This window comes from Mchenga conophoros, linkage group LG17 (assembly GCF_057382185.1).
Source record: "Mchenga conophoros isolate Kocher_MC1m ecotype Shallow Benthic linkage group LG17, M_conophoros_male_GT1.1, whole genome shotgun sequence".
In the NCBI taxonomy this organism is placed as follows: Eukaryota; Metazoa; Chordata; class Actinopteri; order Cichliformes; family Cichlidae; genus Mchenga; species Mchenga conophoros.
In genome coordinates this window covers 13,971,263-13,986,170 of record NC_140542.1, presented here as the reverse complement: position 1 = coordinate 13,986,170, position 14,908 = coordinate 13,971,263, and the positions used below count along the sequence as shown (strand labels likewise).

At 39.7% G+C, this 14,908-nt stretch overlaps 1 protein-coding gene across 1 annotated transcript; it reads left to right on the top strand.

Annotated features, from left to right (window-relative positions):
- Positions 1 to 1,047: 1,047 nt before the first annotated feature.
- On the top strand, positions 1,048 to 14,665 carry LOC146555179 (uncharacterized). The gene is made up of 2 exons (XM_085252825.1): positions 1,048 to 2,448; positions 14,474 to 14,665. Exons 1-2 carry the CDS (start codon positions 1,048 to 1,050, stop codon positions 14,663 to 14,665), a joined length of 1,593 nt encoding a protein of 530 aa, XP_085108951.1.
- Positions 14,666 to 14,908: the final 243 nt, after the last annotated feature.

The window sequence follows — 14,908 nt, the reverse complement described above, 5'->3', positions numbered from 1 at the left end:
TAACTCGAGAGAACCAAAATGGATGACAGATTGGGTAGAAGGCCTGAGTAGATATGGCCCTGTGCAACCTAGCCAGAAGCAAATCTTAGAGTCCCTGTGGATGCAGCATCTTGAACACTGTGATTCAAACATGTAAACAAATCTAACCAGGCAAATCCCACAGGATGGAGCTAAATGAAAATCAAGGACAATTTCTTTATAATTTTTTTTTTTTAATTATTGTTAGAGAGAGGGATTTTTACCAACCCTCTGAGGGTGGTGATTTCAGCAGCGAGTGTTTCTGCCTGCTTCTGACTAAATCTTTCTAAAGAATTTCCAAGAGTGTCGGGTACAGGTTTTTAAGGATTTTAGGGATTACCAAATCCAGATTATTAGGGTTTTAAATAGTAAGGATGGTAAAATGAAGCTTTATGAAGCACTGAAATGTGTAATGAAAAACTGTTCATTAATCAAGGTTTTCAACACAGTCGTCTTTAGTGCCATCTTGTGACCAAAAAGACAAAGAGCAGTTTGAATCTACAAATGAAAAAGAACTGCTTCATTGTGGTTGGTAACTCTACCAACAGCTACTGTTTAATATCATGTGACAATTCTGTGTGATATCCAGTGTTGGGACTAACGCGTTATTGAGTAACGCATTACAGTAACTACGTTATTATTGCGGTAACGAGCACGGTAACTAGTTATTATGCCAAAATCAGGAACGCGTTACTCGTTACTGGGATTTAGATAGGGTCGTTATTCGTTACTTTGTGTGTTGCGTTTGACTTACCTCGGAAATCGGAACACGAACCTGGGAATAATGTCACACTCGAGTGAACGGCGTTCTGGTTAGCCTCGTTGGAGAAGTCTGGATTCCAATATGGCGACACCCTCAAAAATGCTTGTTTTGCTAGCCCTCTACAAAAACAAATTACTACTAAACACATATGCAGCTCATCTGCAGTCCCGAATTTCTGAGTCCCAAGTACAAAGGAAAGCACCACGACTGCAGTTTCCGTGTTGGACGTAAAAAGGGCACGTGACACTGTGACGTAAGCTACAATCATGGCGGCAGTCGAAGATGGTCCAGGCATGGGTTTTCTGTCCTGGAAATATTCACATTATTTCTCCTTTCTGGTGGTAAAAGACAGGAATATTGTCGTAAACTGTACTCTCTGTGGAGGTTCTAAAACTCTTTCGACATCAAAGACTAGCAATTCTAATCTGATGAAACATCTTCAGAAACAACATGCATCTACCAACTTAGTTGGAAAAGAACCCGAAGGCAACGTCGGTGACTCTAGCTCTGTTGACGCTATTCCAGCAAAACAACGAAAGCTTGATTTTGGACAGCCTGCTGCACAGTCCATCACCCAGCCCCAGCTACACAGGCTGATTGTCAGGTATGTTGTGGAAGACATGAAACCCATCTCAACGGTTGAGTCCCATGCTTTCAGACAACTGATTAGTCATATACCTGTGCGAGGGAGAGCTGGGAAGGCACCATCCAGAAAGACATTTTCCAGTTTCCTAGACCAAGAATATGCCAACATGGAGTCAGAGCTCAAAAATACACTTGACATGGTAGAATACATCTCCACAACAGCAGACATTTGGACTGTGCATAATAAAAGTTTTCTTGGTGTGACCGCGCATTGGATAAATGCACAAAACATGAAATGTGAGAAAGCAGCGCTGGCATGCAGGCGATTTCTGGGTCGACATACGTATGACAGTATTGCATCTGAGCTGGACAACATTAACTCATCTCATGGCCTATCGTTTAAAATCACATCAACTGTAACGGATAATGGCTCCAATTTTGTCAAGGCTTTTAAAGTGTACCAGCCACCACCTGAGTCAGATGACTCTGAATATGAGGAGGATGAGGTGACTTTTGTTTCGATTGGGGATGTGCTGCAGAATGGTGCTGATGATGCTGATGATGCAATTTCTTTACCGCCACATCAGAGATGTGCATCGCACACAATGAATCTTATCTCTTGCACTGATGTGGAGAAGTGGCTATTGTCTGAAGCTGCAACAAAAACCATCTACAGAAGTGCCACCACAAAATGTGCAGGGCTGTGGAACATGGCCAGTCGTTCCACAGTGGCTGCTGAGATTGTGGAAGGCATTATTGCAAAGAAGCTACTAGTACCTTGCACAACAAGGTGGAACTCGTTCTATTATGCTCTGGAGAGAATTTCAAAGATACCTGTGGTGGAGCTGAACACAATCTCATCCACATTACAGTTGAAATGTTTCAATGAGAGGGAGCATCAGTGTATCAGAGAGTACTGTGCAGTCATGAAACCACTTACTGTGGCACTGGACATTCTTCAAGGAGAAGACCATTGTTTTTATGCCACACTCCTACCCACACTGGAATCGCTGATGACCAAGACTCTGGCTATAAAAAATGGTCTGCAAATTCTTGTTGGGCTACCAGATACAGTTGTCCAGGTAAGAGATGATATTTTCATTTGTGTTTATCTTTAATGAAATGTTTTACTCAATTGCTTTTTATATTGTGCTGTGCTGTTCACATGCAAGTGAATGCTGTTACAGTTACAGATACTTAACCCCAATAAATAAATAAAATAAATACAGCGTAGTAAAATACACGCTATTTACAAATTAAAATACATTCTATATAAAACTACAGCATGCTGTTAATGTTTAATTAATTTAATGTTGAAACAATGCATACTTTCTCATGCAAAAATGTTTTTTGCACTTTTACTGTGTCGTTATTACTGGCAGTCAAAACAAGGTTTGCACATGTCCTTGGAAGTGAAGATGCTTTGCTGGCTGCTGTGACACTACCAAAATTTAAGCTTCGTTGGCTACATGACCAGGCGCGGAAGGACCTCGCAAAGGCACGTCTGCTGGTAGAGTGTCGAAAACCTCTCCCTGAAAGCTCATCAATGTGGCTGAAGTAAAAGAAAGAAGAGTGGGCCAAAATTCCTCCACGCCAATATGAAAGACTCAGAAGATTGCTGTTCTTGCTCCCAAGGGTGGCACAACCAGTTATTACATTTAGGGCTCAATTGCTTTTTCACACAGGGCCAGGTAGGTTTGGATAACTTTGTTCCCTTACTAAAAGAAATCATTATTTAAAACTGTATTTTGTATTTACTTTATTTTTGCAGGAAAGAGGGAAATACATATTGGTAAGGTTCTCTTAGGGAGCCTCTGATGGCGCTAGACCAGCTGTTTCTAGTTCTTGTTTCAAGAAACATTTTTTAAGAAACATTTTTGCTGAGAAAAAACAGTCCATTTTAAGTCTAAGAAGAAAGAAAACAGCATTACTTTCCAAAATACCAGTATATTTTCCTTAATTATTACGCAGCACAGCTGTGTTAGCTCACCTTCAAGCAATTCATAATGTCAGGTGGTTTAAAGTTCACATACACATAGAACAGAACACATACATGCCTACAAGCAATGTGAAGGAGAGGGGTTCATACTGTGAATTACTTTACTGCTCAGCAAACATAACAAAACTCGTAAACTTCAATATGCACACACACTCATGAAGTCTAAACACTGTAAATTAACCTTTAAAAGGCCAATTCTAGCCCCATAGCTATTAGACCTTTAAACACTGCTACCCAAGCAATACACACACGCACACCCACCCGCGCACACACTCACACGCACACAAACATGAATAAACATAAACACAGAAAAGCCATGATTGCGAGTGAAATTCTATTTATGTAACACACACACACATGCACAACCACACTATGTTGTGTAATGGAAATATTCTTTCTGCAAAATTGGGTAATTAACTGTAAAATGAACTGATGTGGATAAAGAAGGTTACTGACTACTTCACTCTGAAACTTACCTTCAATATGGCACACTCCTGCTCCGGGCCATCTCTAAGTGAATGTGTGTGCATGTGTGCATTATTGTATTTATAATGAAATTCAGTGTTGGGGAGTAACGGAATACATGTACCGCCGTTACGTATTTAAAATACAAAATATGAGTAACTGTATTCCGTTACAGTTACCGTTTAAAAAGGTGGTATTCAGAATACAGTTACTTTGTTGAAATAAATGGATTACACTGCGGTACTTTCCTGTTTCATTTTGTCGCGGGTCAGGACTGTTTGGGTTTTGTTTGACAGCTACGTTCTGTTGTTCCAGGCGGCAGCGCTACGGTTGCCATGGTTACAGGGCGACGCTCTCTCTCTCTCTGCGACTGTGTGTTTCCTAGGTGAGAGAGCGCCTTTTCGTTGTTGTTGTTGTTGTTGTTGTGCTAAGCTAACAGGCAGAATGCTACAAGCATAGCTCTAAAGAATGTAGCATCATGGGCAGTGTAGTCCGTGTTGCAGAGAGAATGGACTGCCATACACGTTATGGGTCTGTGAGCGCGAGGAGGGAGAGAGAAAAAGGGGAGTGGAAAGGTAGGAGTTGTCATCGAGGAAAAATGGGAGCTGGAAGCAGGTAAATATAATAATAACCACTTCAGCCAAGCTATCAAGACTCGACTGTACGTTCGTGTTTTCCTCCGAAAACAATAAGTTCCGTTGGAGCAGTCTTTCAACGCCTCTCTCTGTCTCTCGCAAGAAAAGTTGACCCACACAACAAAGTAAAGCTAGTTTTCGGCTACGAGCCGACAGGGACCCCGCCGTATTAGTCAGAGGTCCCTTTACTACAGTTCGGAGTCGCGGACCTTCAGTAATAGTAATAAATCACACGGCAATAGTACATTCACGTTGTTGTAAAAAGCATGATAATATATTAAGTAATCCAAAGTATTCAGAATACGTTACTGTCATTGAGTAACGTAACGGAATACGTTACAGAATACATTTTGGGGCATGTATTCTGTATTCTGTAATGGAATACATTTTAAAAGTAACCTTCCCAACACTGATGAAATTAAAAAACACTGTGGTAGGAGTAAGAAAAAGGTAAAAAAAAAAAAAAAAAAAAAAGGAAGCCTAGAGTAATTTGGGAATAGTTTTAACCTGTACTCATTTATATACTGTAATGCCAAGTATTCACAAGTCTGCCTTTACACACATATGAACATGAGTGAAATCCCATTCTTAATGCATTTGGTTCAATATGATGCTGGCCCACCCTTTGTAGCTCTAACAGCTTCAACTCGACCATTCTTCCAGAAGTGCATTTGTGGGGTTGAACACTGATGTTGGACGAGAAGGTTTGGCTCACAAATTCCACTGTAACTCATCCCAAAGGTGTTCTGTTGGGCTGAGGTCAGGACTCTGTGCAGGCCAGTCAAGTTTTTCCACAGCAAACTCGCTCATCCATGTCTTTATGGACCTTACTTTGCGCACTTGTGCACAGTTCTGTTTCAACAGAAAGGGACCATCCTCAAACTGTTCCCACAAAGTCAGAAGCATGAAATTGTCCAAAATGTCTTGCTATGATCAAGCATTAAGAGTTCTTTTCACTGGTACTAAGGGGCTGAGCCCAGCTCCTGAAAAACAACCCCACACAATAATCTCCCCTCCTTTACACATGACACAGTGCAGTCTGAAAAGTACCGTTCTCCTGGCAACTGCCAAACCCAGACTCGTCCACCGGATTGCAAGCCACAGAAGTGTTATTCGTCAAAAAAAAAAAGAAAAAAAAAAAAAAGAAAACCTCTCCCTGAGCAAGATCAGCTACAACCAGGTACCAGCGCCACCAACACAACACAGCACGCGGATTCTAGCAAAGAGGATGAGTTCTTCTCCTTTGAAGAAAATGAGGACATATATGCCACTGCTGAAGCCGAGTACCTCAAATCAGGAGCAACAGGGTTAGACTCTCTGAATCATTGATAAAGAAACTCTCTCTTAAACTTAATGCAGCTACTCCTTCAAGTGCCCCAGTTGAAAGGCTTGTCAGCCTGGGAAACCTGATTCTCACTCCAAAGAGGAACAAGTTGTCTGATCAGAAGTTTGAGAAGCTTCTCCTCTTGAGGTACAATCGTTGGTTTGATGGAACCAAAGTTGAGTAGTGCTCATATGATGATGATGTGTTGCCTTCAGTGGTGCTCTACAAGGTAAAGCAGGGTTATTTCCAAGTGAAACTTGGGCTTCTGAAGCACTTAAAATACCATTATATTTTATTTATCTACATGGCCTGTATGGAGGCAATATTATTTTGGTTTGACTGTTTATGAAGCTGAAAATACTTATTATTTATTTTATTTCTGTTTGTGGGGCTGAACATACTTGTAATTAATTTTATTTCTCTTCTCTTTCTCTGAAAATACTTTTATTACTGAAAATGAGGTCTCCAGTTGGTGCAATTCAGCAGTTAAGTTTACAAAGAATGGACAAACCTCACCGTGTTTATGTTAAATCATTTTTTGCACTACATGTTTTTGCACTTTGATACCTACTTTGATACCTACAGGTCCTAAATTGTCTGAGGTACAGTTTAATGTTGGCACTGCTAAAAGCATACTTTCTGTCCATTTAAATGGCAAAAATAAATATCTTTCAAACGTTTCAACACACTGTATGTTGTGTTTTGTGATCCACTGCTTCTTCCTAGTGATACTACGTACAATGATTAGACACTGCTGTAACAACCCCAGAATGATGAGTTTGCATTTGTAGAGGGTTGAAACAACTGAAATAGATTAAAACAAACAGATACAAAAGTGACACATAAAACAAACTTTGTTAATTTCTAATTTAGTTTCATTCATTTCATCATTAACTTGCACTCGCACTACTACACTGCCATTTTAACCATTTTAGGTTCAGGCCATTAGGTGGCACAGTGTACTTGTGGCAGGATAGTGCTAACATGTAAGCAAGCTAGAAGACTGGCATCCTTGCTGGGTATCCAGTTAGGGAAGCAACACATTAATAAGAGAATTCTGGGTAAAACCAAAGTTACTTTCCCTAGTAACTAGTTACTTTGAAAGTAATGAGTAACTTGAAGTAACTGAGTTACTTTTGATAGGAGTAACTAGTAATGTAACTAAGTTACTAATTTAAAGTAACTTACCCAACACTGGTGATATCGGACTACTATTAGGGTGCTTTGAACAGCAATCAGTCAATCAATCAATCAATTTATAAGCACGTTTATAAACTACACAAGTTGACCAAATTGCTGTACAGAGTAAAAAGTAAAACAAACACAAACAAAGAGAACAAAACAAAACTCAGTCACAATTAAAAGCTAGGGAGTGAAGATGTTTTCAGACAGGATTTAAAAATGTCAAGTGTTGGAGAGGTCCTAATTTGAAGAGGCAGACTGTTCCAAAGTCATTTTTAAAAGTAAAAAGACCACTTTTGAGCCGTGTCTTTCTTGGCCCTAAAGAATCCAAAGAACCGGAACTTAATAGGACATAAGGCTTACCCATCTTTACCAGCAAAATGAGGTGGTCTATGTGCACTAGTGAATTTGTCTGATCATGTTTTCTTCATGGAGAGAATTAAACACCATCCAGGATCAAAGACAAAGAGAGACATACAGAGTGCAAGCACAGGGCTCACGGATTTGAGCGAGGTCTATGGGCAGAAATCTGTGCCATCAGAAACTGAATTTGAATAAGTTAAATTTGAATTTGAATTGCTCAGATTGAATCTGAATTGTAACTTGAATAAATGCTTTTGAAAACCAAATTTGAATTAGTCTAATTTGAAATTGAATTTATGGTTTGAAAATGATCATCACTAAATTGAAATTGAATTTTATATTTTGAAAATGAATTGATTTGCTTTGAAACTGCATTTTATCCTTTAAAAATTCAGCTCTCGAATAATTTCAGTTTCACTTCTCACCATTCAGTTTCAGTTCTACAATTCAATTTCAGTTCCAAAATTCAGTTTTTTGGAACTTACATCCGGTTCCGGTTCAAGCGCAGATTAATAGAACTACATTTTACTAGCGGACCGAAAGTGTTACCGACGGGAATCTACAGCGTCTTGAGCTGAATTAAGACTTCAGAAGTCATTCGTCATGTCGAATGACCAGCGGATGAACTCTCAGGTTGGTAATAAATGTACTACATGTATAAGAACAAGCGTCATGTTAACAAATGATAGCCGTACGGTAACTTTTATGCTTATTGTAGCTCCTAGCTAAAAACGCTAATTTAGCGTAGTTTGCCCTGAATTCAGCTTTGACAACAAATATGATCGACTGTTTCTAGTAGAATTCCAAAGTTGTCATCTTGGACCCTCTCAGAGTACCCCCTCTGTATGCTTGCAGAGACCCCTACAGTAGGGAAATATGCAAAACGGTGTCCAAACCTTTGTATTTTAGCTTTATTTATGTCTTACACAGCATCCCAACTCTTTAGCTAACTTAATAACTTTAGCTAAAGTGAATAGTTAGTCTAATTCATTAGTGCAGCATTACTGGATCACCTCTGTTTGAAGTGATATAATATGATATACAACTATCACTGTGTTTAACTACCATAATAATTCTACTTAATTAGATTATTATTATTTTTTTTAACATACTGCTCCATTAATATGTTTGACAGGCTGAAGTTGTCGGGTCACCTCCTAAATCGACCATCTTTTAACTCTCCTGGTTTTAATGGCACTTTGGATTTCCTTACTTTCTGTTCCACTCCCAACCCCAAATAGATGCTGACAAGCTGCCACAGTAACATGGAAGAGGGAAAGAAGTTGGAAAGGACTACTACAAATAAACCTAATGCCTAACAATGTAAAGTAAGAACAATAATAAAGATAAGATGAAGTAACAAGTTTTTAGTATTTTGTTTATTCCAAATGATCATCCAGATGTCTGTGACATGTGATGACAAACACCATAATGGAAGGCCTTAGTCATCACATGCTTAAACTCATATATTTTTGCATATGCTGAACAGGCAGTCAGACATGCTGTAACTGTGGGGTAGAAAACAGCATAAATACCATACGGCAGGGGTCTCAAACTCCAGTCCTCGAGGGCATGAAAAAGTTGCATGACACTGGCCCTTGAGGACTGGAGTTTGAGACCCCTGTCATATGGAATATGACAGGTGTGGTTGAACTGCATGAAGACTCTGAAGCTTCTCTTCTCTTCTGGCAGGACAGGAATGTAGCCTTGTCCTGTGAGCCACTGTAAGGATGTACTTAGAGTGGAACTGGACTGTCACCGGCCTCAGGCTCTTCACCCTTTTCAAAGACAAAGCAGTCAGATAAAATATTAGATATTGTTTACCTGTAAATGCACAAAGTAAATTTAGAAATGTAATTATTGTTAAGAGTGAACAAGCACTGATAGTGTAATCTACAGCTGTGGCCAAACGTTTAGAGAATGAGAAGTGTTGTTTGCTTATTTACAAAGTTTGCTGTTTCAGTGATAGTTGTATATCATATTATATCACTTCAAACAGAGGTGATCCAGTAATGCTGCACTAATGAATTAGACTAACTATTCACTTTAGCTAAAGTTATTAAGTTAGCTAAAGAGTTGGGATGCTGTGTAAGACATAAATAAAGCTAAAATACAAAGGTTTGGACACCGTTTTGCATGTTTCCCTACTGTAGGGGTCTCTCCAAGCATACAGAGGGGGTGCTCTGAGAGGGTCCAAGATGACAACTTTGGAATTCTACTAGAAACAGTCGATCATATTTGTTGTCAAAGCTGAATTCAGGGCAAACTACGCTAAATTAGTGTTTTTAGCTAGGAGCTACAATAAGCATAAAAGTTACCGTACGGCTATCATTTGTTAACATGACGCTTGTTCTTATACATGTAGTACATTTATTACCAACCTGAGAGTTCATCCGCTGGTCATTCGACATGACGAATGACTTCTGAAGTCTTAATTCAGCTCAAGACGCTGTAGATTCCCGTCGGTAACACTTTCGGTCCACTAGTAAAACGTAGTTCTATTAATCTGCGCTTGAACCGGAACCGGATGTAAGTTCCAAAAAACTGAATTTTGGAACTGAAATTGAATTGTAGAACTGAAACTGAATGGTGAGAAGTGAAACTGAAATTATTCGAGAGCTGAATTTTTAAAGGATAAAATGCAGTTTCAAAGCAAATCAATTCATTTTCAAAATATAAAATTCAATTTCAATTTAGTGATGATCATTTTCAAACCATAAATTCAATTTCAAATTAGACTAATTCAAATTTGGTTTTCAAAAGCATTTATTCAAGTTACAATTCAGATTCAGTCTGAGCAATTCAAATTCAAATTTAACTTATTCAAATTCAGTTTCTGATGGCACAGATTTCTGCCCATAGAGGTCCCCTGGGAGTTTCGAATCTGGGGACCCAGAGCCAAGTTCCTACAAGGATTGTTCCCATGGATTGGGGTCGGGAAAGTTGGAACTCATGTAGAAATCAACAGATATGCACTACTGAGACATAAATTGGACCCAGACCCTTGGGACAGCCTTAGCAGAGGAGCAAAGGGCCATAAGGACAATGGTATTGCAAAACAGACTGACTTTGGACTTGATAACTGCATCGCACGGAGGAGTATGCAAATTGATAGGAGAAACATGTTGTATGTTCATACCAGATAGATATACAAGTGAAGGAGACATTTATGAAGCACTGCAGAATTTAACCACATTGCAGAAATACATGATGAATCGCACACCAGGAGGAGATACACCACAAAGCTGGATAGCTTGGTTAATGTCTGGTCCTTGGTGGCATCTTCTTTTGAAAATATTAACTCCTGTTTTTGGACTGTTGACATTGATTTGTTTATGTATATGATGCATTTTACCTTGTATAAGATCAATGCTAACTAAAATGATTTCTAATACATTTGTTAATTATGTACTTTTGCAACAATTTGAAATTAATGAAATTAATGACATGACAGAAGCCTGTGTATAAATGACGCCTGCGCTGAAAATGTCAAGCAAGTGGTGCATGGCTGAGAACATACTACACGGGAATAATTTGGAGCATAAAAATAACAAAACAGGAGGGAAATGTTAAAGTGAATTGTTAAATGTCATTTTTATGCTTACCATCTCTACATTGTTTCAAACTCTGTGATCAAAGGCATTCCTTTGGCCCCCTCCCCAGCGCGTCGAGGTTGCGGGGGAGGCTGTAGTGTTTTATCACAAGCACATCCCTTGTGAAGGTTTGTTTGATGTTTGGTAAGCTTCCTGCCCTTTTATGACTTCACTGTGTTGTGTATGGTGAACCAATACAGGAATTGAACCATATTTTGGGTGTGGGGGAGATTACCCCTTTATGACTAAGGATGTTGTGATCAGGAAGTCACGCACACAGAGAGAGACACCCCCACACACACCACCACATACACACACATTCTTGCACACATGCTTACACGTGCGCACACACACAGTGCCTTGTCTTTGTAACCAAGGGGGGTTTTACAAGGGGAGGTGCTTGAGTAAACTATTGTAAACTATTGTTTATTGTAACAATTTTTTCAATAAAAGGCAGCGAGCGGAGGCCAGAGTCGGAGCCATTTTGTGGTAGGATTTGAAGTGCGTTCCTAAGATACCGACGAGGCCTCCCTTGCACAAGTAAAATACTGTAGATCGACCGCTGTTGCCCTGCTTTTTTTCCTTCATGGGAATAAGTCTCTGAGTCAGCGAGGTCTGAGTTTAGACCCGACACAGAAGTTGCGGGTAGATCAGTGAACAAAGGCAAGTTATGGCAATGTAGAGTAACAACATCTGGATGTTTACTGTGAGCAGAGAAAGACAATAATTACTAATTCATTATTAATTACTCACAGGTGCCAGTCTGTGGAAGTGAGGGGACTCCGCCCAGGTGTGGAGACCCCAACAACACAGAAAGCCTCAGAACTCACCCAGACAAAAGGACCATGGAGCTGTTCAGGCCCTGCAAAACAAACAAGCCTTAAACAAGACAAAAGAGGAGGAAGAAATTAAAATGTTCTGTTCTAAATCTGCTGTGTTCTGCAAATTAGTTTGAGAATTGTAGGAAAAGACATGATTTCATAATTTCTTTTTTTTTATTACTATGCCAACCCTTTTGCAATTTTGTAAATACTGGCTATTTTGAGAGGTCTCATTTTATTCTTACTTCATTTTTCAAATTTATTTGAGAATTAGTCTATCCAATTAAGATAAAAAAAATGTTGGCTGTAAAGATCTAGATAGATATTTTATTTTTTTAATTCTATTTTGCAGTTTTATTTTTAAAGTCTTGGTGAGTGACTTATTTTTTTTTAAATAATTTGGCCTACCCTTTTTAGTTTTCTTATTATTGGCAATAGTGAGAAGTGTTATTTTTGGGTTAGAATATATCTGCTATAGGCAATCCATTAAGGTAAATGACATGTTGTTACTTGTTTTAATCTGATGAGTAGCATTTCATTATTATTATTTTTTGTTTTATTTTTCAGTTTTGCCCATGAGTGATTGACATATTAAGGTGGTCAAGGGGGTTTGCATGCCTCAGTGACCCTAAGAGCTAGACTAGCAGAAGCTTAGCCTTCAGATGAGACAGCCTGTCACGATGGCCTGTGGCCAGCATGGAAGGGAAAGACTCAAACGCAGATGCAGTAAGCTCAGAATTAACACAAGTGATTTATTTGGTGAAACAGCGACAGCATGGTTCAAGTACAGTGAAACGAATTTGCAGTTAGTGCGATAACTACTATTTACAACCAGTGTTGGTCAAGTTACTTGAAAAAAGTAATCAGTAACTAATTACTGATTACTTCCCCCAAAAAGTAATCCAGTTACTTTACTGATTACTTATTTTAAAAAGTAATTAATTACTTAGTTACTTAGTTACTTTTTAAAAACACGATTTACAACCTGAATAGGTAATAAAGCGATAGATCTTTCAGCCCAATTCTACTTTTTCTGCATAATCCATCATACAAAATGTGATGGAAAAGTCCCTTTTTAAAACTTGTTTTATTAGTTTTAATCTTTTAACTTTATGCATCAAGCAAAAATTTTATTATATGCAACATTCTCTGACTGGAAGAAATTTATTTAATATTTAAACCTATTTTCTGCACATTCCAGCACATTAAATAATTTTTTGTGTGTGTTTACACTCACTCTTTCAAATAGATGCAAGTAAAACACAGCAGAAAATAAATCAAGTCAAAGAGTAGCGGTCCTTTTGCTCTATTTTCACCTGTAAAGCAGGAGCGGGGTAGGCGGAGGTTTATCCTGGTGCAGGTGTGCCGCAGCAGTCAGTTGAAGAATCCGCGAGTTTCTCTGTGAGTTTCCCATTACGTGGTAGCGCACTCGGTGCTTGCTTGGACGTTTAGGGGGGATTTTTTTGCAGTAAAAATAAGTTTTCTTCCCACGCACAATGCTAATGGACGCTAATGTTTTTGTCACTTTTTATGGAATCAAACTCAAAATAAGGTCAGTACTTCCACACTTTAAACGCTGCACGCTCATACTCTCTCCCGCACTCGATATATGATCCATTGTTGCTCTGCACACAGCTGTTGTCACGAACGTCGCACTTGCTTACGTCACTGTCATGAGACATTCTTGCAAAAAAAATCACGGTTTTAGTAACGCAGTAACGCAGCGTTCCTACGGCAAAGTAACTGTAATCTAATTACCGTTTTTGCAATAGTGATCCCTTACTTTACTCGTTACTTGAAAAAAGTAATTGGATTACAGGTAACGCGTTACTGCCCATCTCTGTTTACAACTCTATACAACACAGGGGAATGGTACAGGGCGACGAAGGGTCTCAGAAAAGGGGTCACTGGGGAAAACTTGGGAGCTGGTGGTTTCCCAGGGCAGGACGACACAGAGCCTCTAGAGCACAGGGAAAGTGGGGTTAGTTATTGAGCATGAGCTGTTTGACAGAGGAAAATGGCAAACTTATAACTGGGGAGCAGAGAGAAACTATATTCTGAAACAATATCCTGAATCTTTCCTTGAGTGTATTAGGGTACCTGGGTCATTGACCCAGTGTTTTCAGTTTGGTACCTTTATGTGTTCTCATTTTTGATTTATGTTGGGTAGATAGCTTGTACTGGGAGGACTGTAAGGTGCTAGTTCAGGTTTGCAGCTACCACTCCCCGGAGTGTCGGCCAGAACACTGCTCAAGGCCCGGATGAATATTCAGAAGGGAGACAATGAAGACACCGAGGATAGTGCAGACTCTTGTATTGACTTCACACAGTTGAAGGTAACAGGGATTGTCAGAGGAGCAGGTATTGCATACAGGTTTAGGTGCGTGGGCATGGGTGTGTGTGTGTGTGTGTGTGTGTGTGGTCTGTTGCTCATTAACGCACACTTCTCACGGAATAACCAATTCTCTGCCGGTAATCTGGAGCAGAAAAGCTCAGGTGCTTTGCCCACGTTTCTCCCTGGACATAGTCTCTCTCATACAAAGCGGCGGGGTAACCTCTACTGGCCACTCTAAAAACTACAGGTGAACTAACAACTGAACAGAATAAAACCATAACTACGGGGCCTTTTGTACAGCCGCCCCCAAATGTATGAAGTACATTTGCTCACAACAAAAGGCAATTTTACAAACAAAGTCACGGTGATTGTCCTGTCTTCGTCCGGGAGGGCAGGCAGTACCACCAGCCTCGCCACAGGTCAGGTGAAGGTCCGGTCCTTCACCTTGATGTCAGCAGACCTGATGTGCCCGTCGGGACTGGGGTGGACTTTGGAGATGCGGCCCACGAGCCAGGAAGCGCAAGGCAGCTGAGGATCTACGATCATCACCACCAAACCTTGTGTGATATCTGCAGGGGATGACCGCCATTTCTGCCGAAGCTGCAGGCTTGGAAGGTACAGCCGGACGAATATATATATATATATATATATATATATATATATATATATATAATGTCCTTCCTCTACACCCCCCCCCAATTTTTTTGCACATGTCGAGGAGCGTGTCAGGCTACATTTCACTGTGTGTTATACTTGTATAACTATGCATGTGACAAATAAAGAACCTTAATGAGTTTTTAGGGTTCATTGAGAACATGGTTGTTG